The following is a 3,742-nucleotide window of genomic DNA, read 5'->3' as shown; positions in this document are numbered from 1 at the left end:
TTGATTTCATGCCAACTACGATCGCGAACCACGCCAGCCAGTTGCAACTGTCAATTGTCTAAACGGCCAGCCCCGAATTCGCTGCCAGCCAATCGTTCCGACGTTAAACGATTTCGTCGAATACCGTCAGCGCCTCTAATTTCTTTTCAACGAACACATACCCGCGGTCCTGCCGCGAATAATAACGATTCGCGGAACCTGACATAGGCGCTCGCTCGCTTCATACCAGCAGGCAATGCGTGTTTAGATAGGATCCTTGAAAATCCGCGGATCGACCATTACCGAGCGCCACCCACGCGCTAATGCTACTCTAACTCCGCTCGGACGGAGAATAACAAGTTGTTAACAACTATTAACAACCGCTTGGCTTTAATTGTTTTCTAGTTACAAGGCGTAGTATTACTTGTTCCAGATATCGCTCTAAAGTATCTTACGTTGCACAATTGAAAAATCGTCTTATATATTTGCTAATAGAAATTTACGAGATCTTCGTACTGATCGCAAGATTTTATACGATCTACTCTCTTTTATCAATTAATCTCTGATCATTCATAATATGAAATATTTATCAAAATTGTTGATGAATGATAGACACTTGGAAGTCTCTTAAGGGAATTCTATTGGTAACAAGATTCCATCTATGAAACACAGAAGTCTATAAAATAAATTCCTTCCAAATTTGAATCTTCTTAGAAAGTTAAAAGAATCATTTTACTGGATAAGAACTAAAAATGCAATACAATTGGTAAGAATTGAATGAAAAATAAAAAAAAAGTCGTTTTTTACGACTGTTTTACTTGAACCAGTAATGAATATTTTGATCATACTTCGTAAGTCTATGCAAGCTGAATTGTATGTATAAAGTTTCGTTGAAATTGATTAATGCTTTTATGAACTACTATGACTTTAAGGCAGTCGCCAAGGCTGTTTTAGAGGATGTTAATATTGTCACCGACTGCATTACCCATTTTGAAACGTACGACTGCAATTACATACTTTCTTGAAAAAGCGGGGGCGAGTACTCACCGTGAGGCTGATGGCCACCGGTCGCCGGGTTCAGGAAGGTCGGCGGTAGCTGCCTGCTCACCGACTTCGCCAATTCACCACCGGCGAAGCCGTAGACCGCCAGGAGCTCCTGCATCGTCGATTCGACGAACTCCCCCATCCCCTCGTACGGTTTCCTCTCCTCGCATTCAGCATCGCCGTCGCCCCCGTCCTGGCCCCGGTCATCCTCGAACGGGGTATCGTCCAATCGGCCGGATTCCGTGTCCATAACGCCGCTTCCGCTCTTCTCTGAGGACTCGGAATTCGGACTCCGCGCCTGGACACGATCAACAATTTGTACCCATTGAAACGTGTATCAAAATCATTCATTGAGACATACACTTTACTTCGTAATACATTTATAATACATTTATATGTAGATTGAAGCTTTAAATGAAATACTTGCTGATTTTTCTATCAGAAACTCAACATTATGTAAATTGTATGAATTAATAAATTGATTTTGAATTCCTCATTATAAAACAATTACTGAAGCCAAACAAGTTTCATCTTACGTAGCATTAGTTAATATCTGTAGCTTATAAATAGACTGGATTTTTATGTAAGCTGAATTTTGAATAGTGCAGTTAATATGAAAAAGCATAAAGAATGGTTGCTGTGACATTTAATCCATAAATACGAACCACACCTAAACTTCATTATTCAATTCTCTTTTCTAAATACTTTATTATGCATAAAAATCTGCAGTTATAAATCATGAACCACAGAAATTTGCATAATGATATATAATGAAATATCACTTTCCATATCATGTTTTGATTGACTTAATACATGCATATGTATATTTAAGCTTCGAAAGTACTTGTTAATTTCTCTATCAGCAAACCAAGATTGTCTATCAATTCCCTGTTTGTTATTTATAAAACAGTTATTAAAGCGAAACAAATACCATTTTATATCACATAATATTAGTTAACCCCTTCCCGTACTTTAGCGACTCAAACTCGCGATGAAGATTTTTGCCCAAACATGAATATCGCGAGTCTGACTCGCGACCAGATACTTGGGGCAAATATAAATATCACGAGTCTGAGTCGCGAACAGATACTTAGTACAGATAGTACTTATAATTAGTACAGATAGTTTCGTCGAGCTAAATGGCACGGGAAGGGGTAAATATCTACAACTTGTAAATGATTCAAAGCAATGTATATAACCCATTGACTAAATCGATCAAAATGCAATAAATCTCGATAACCACGTGTAGCACGAATATGTAACATGGAAATTTACCTCGGTACCGGGTGAGTAAAGCTTCTCAGAGCGAAGCTGTTCCAAAATGAACTTGTGCCTGAGCGAGTCGCCGCTATCGTCGTCGGCCTCGGACGAGGGTGGCCTCGTGGCCACCGACAGGTCCATCGGGCTCACTTCGTTGTTGTTCAGCCTCTGTTTGGACCTGTCCTCGGCCGGTAGCAGCATCGTCTTCCTCTCGTACTCGAGTATCTCGCTGGAACTCTCTTCGATCGCCTCCAGCTCGTCGTCGTCTTTGTCGGACTCGTCGGACACCTCGACCATGCGGCTGCTGATCGGTTTGAAGTTCTTACGTTTGTTCCGCGGCTTCTGGATGCTCGAGATCTGCAGCTGGGCCTGGCCCTCGTACTGGGAGTCGCTGTCCTGGTCGGCGGTGCCCCGCCGAGTCGTCGCGTAGTTGTACACCGAGTCGGAAAGCATCTCCGCTGATGGGAAACGAACCGGGGCATCAGAGACCGGGATTGGGTCCGACGTTTCGGGTCTCACCGTTTCAAATTATCTTTCAAAGTAAACACGTGCATTCTTTTATCCCGGATTACTCTACCACCTCAGTCGAGGATTTACATAGTTTGTCAGATACAGTTAAGTGCCTCGAAGTACACCTGATCTTTCTTTTACACGTAAACATTCATTTTCTCTATGGTTCTTGTCGTTGCTTGAAAATATTATCAACACAGGCTGAGTCCTTGCCAGGTTCTAAAATAGATCAAAAATTTCTATGTTTATTTCTACAGAAATAAATTGCCTTTTTCTATAGTGATTATTTCTATAGTAGAAATCATGCAATTCTAGATAAATCGTGTTAATTGGAATTACATCATTTTAAAATCGTGTAAAAAGAGGATCAGACGTAATTGGAAATGATCAATTGTCTCAAACTAATTGTGCTTCTATTTACTAATTAAATCATACTCCATCGACTGGATAAAAATTGCGATGCAATAATTACTAAATACTTCAATGAAATTTTGTAAGTAAAGTCCAGAAACATCGACTGAACGGAAACTCATAGGGTACGATTCTTGTTGCGTCTAAACGAGTATTGCAATGGCTCACGAAGGCCGTCGCCTTGCGAATGAATTTTTAACACTAATTAGAATCGAACCGGGCCTCGCGGACGTTAATTGAACGTTCTCGGAATCGTTTTCTTGGGAGTCGCATGCGGCTATTACGATTCGATCAAACGGGACCGGATGACGCAGTCGCGAAGGGAAGAGCCTCTCTGCCTACATTACTATACATGTGCCACTGCCTCATCGCTGGAGCAGCGTCGTAACGAGGGGTTGTGGTGCCGTGGCGGTACATTACTAAAGGAAGTGTGTCTTACTGGGGCCATACGGGCTGGTTACGGCGGACATCTCGAATCTCCTCGAACGGCCGGCTCTTCAATGCATTCTGCAACACAAAATTATACGATATTTAAAAA

General features: G+C 41.6%; 1 protein-coding gene across 1 annotated transcript; it reads right to left on the bottom strand.

Moving 5' to 3' along the window:
• Positions 1-1,026: 1,026 nt before the first annotated feature.
• Positions 1,027-3,713, bottom strand: LOC108626928 (uncharacterized; the record flags this gene model as incomplete). The annotated part of the gene is made up of 3 exons (XM_018027882.1): positions 3,644-3,713; positions 2,299-2,741; positions 1,027-1,321 (listed from the first exon to the last, which is right to left on the bottom strand). Coding segments are annotated over exons 1-3 (769 nt in total), but the record flags the coding sequence as incomplete, so codon positions are not given.
• Between the last annotated feature and the right edge of the window lie 29 nt (positions 3,714-3,742).

This window comes from Ceratina calcarata, unplaced genomic scaffold (genome assembly GCF_001652005.2).
Source record: "Ceratina calcarata isolate Rehan_Ccalc_2016 unplaced genomic scaffold, ASM165200v1 scaffold435, whole genome shotgun sequence".
NCBI lineage: Eukaryota > Metazoa > Arthropoda > Insecta > Hymenoptera > Apidae > Ceratina > Ceratina calcarata.
The sequence above is the reverse complement of the archived record's forward strand: the minus strand, read 5'-3'. Positions and strand labels throughout refer to the sequence as shown.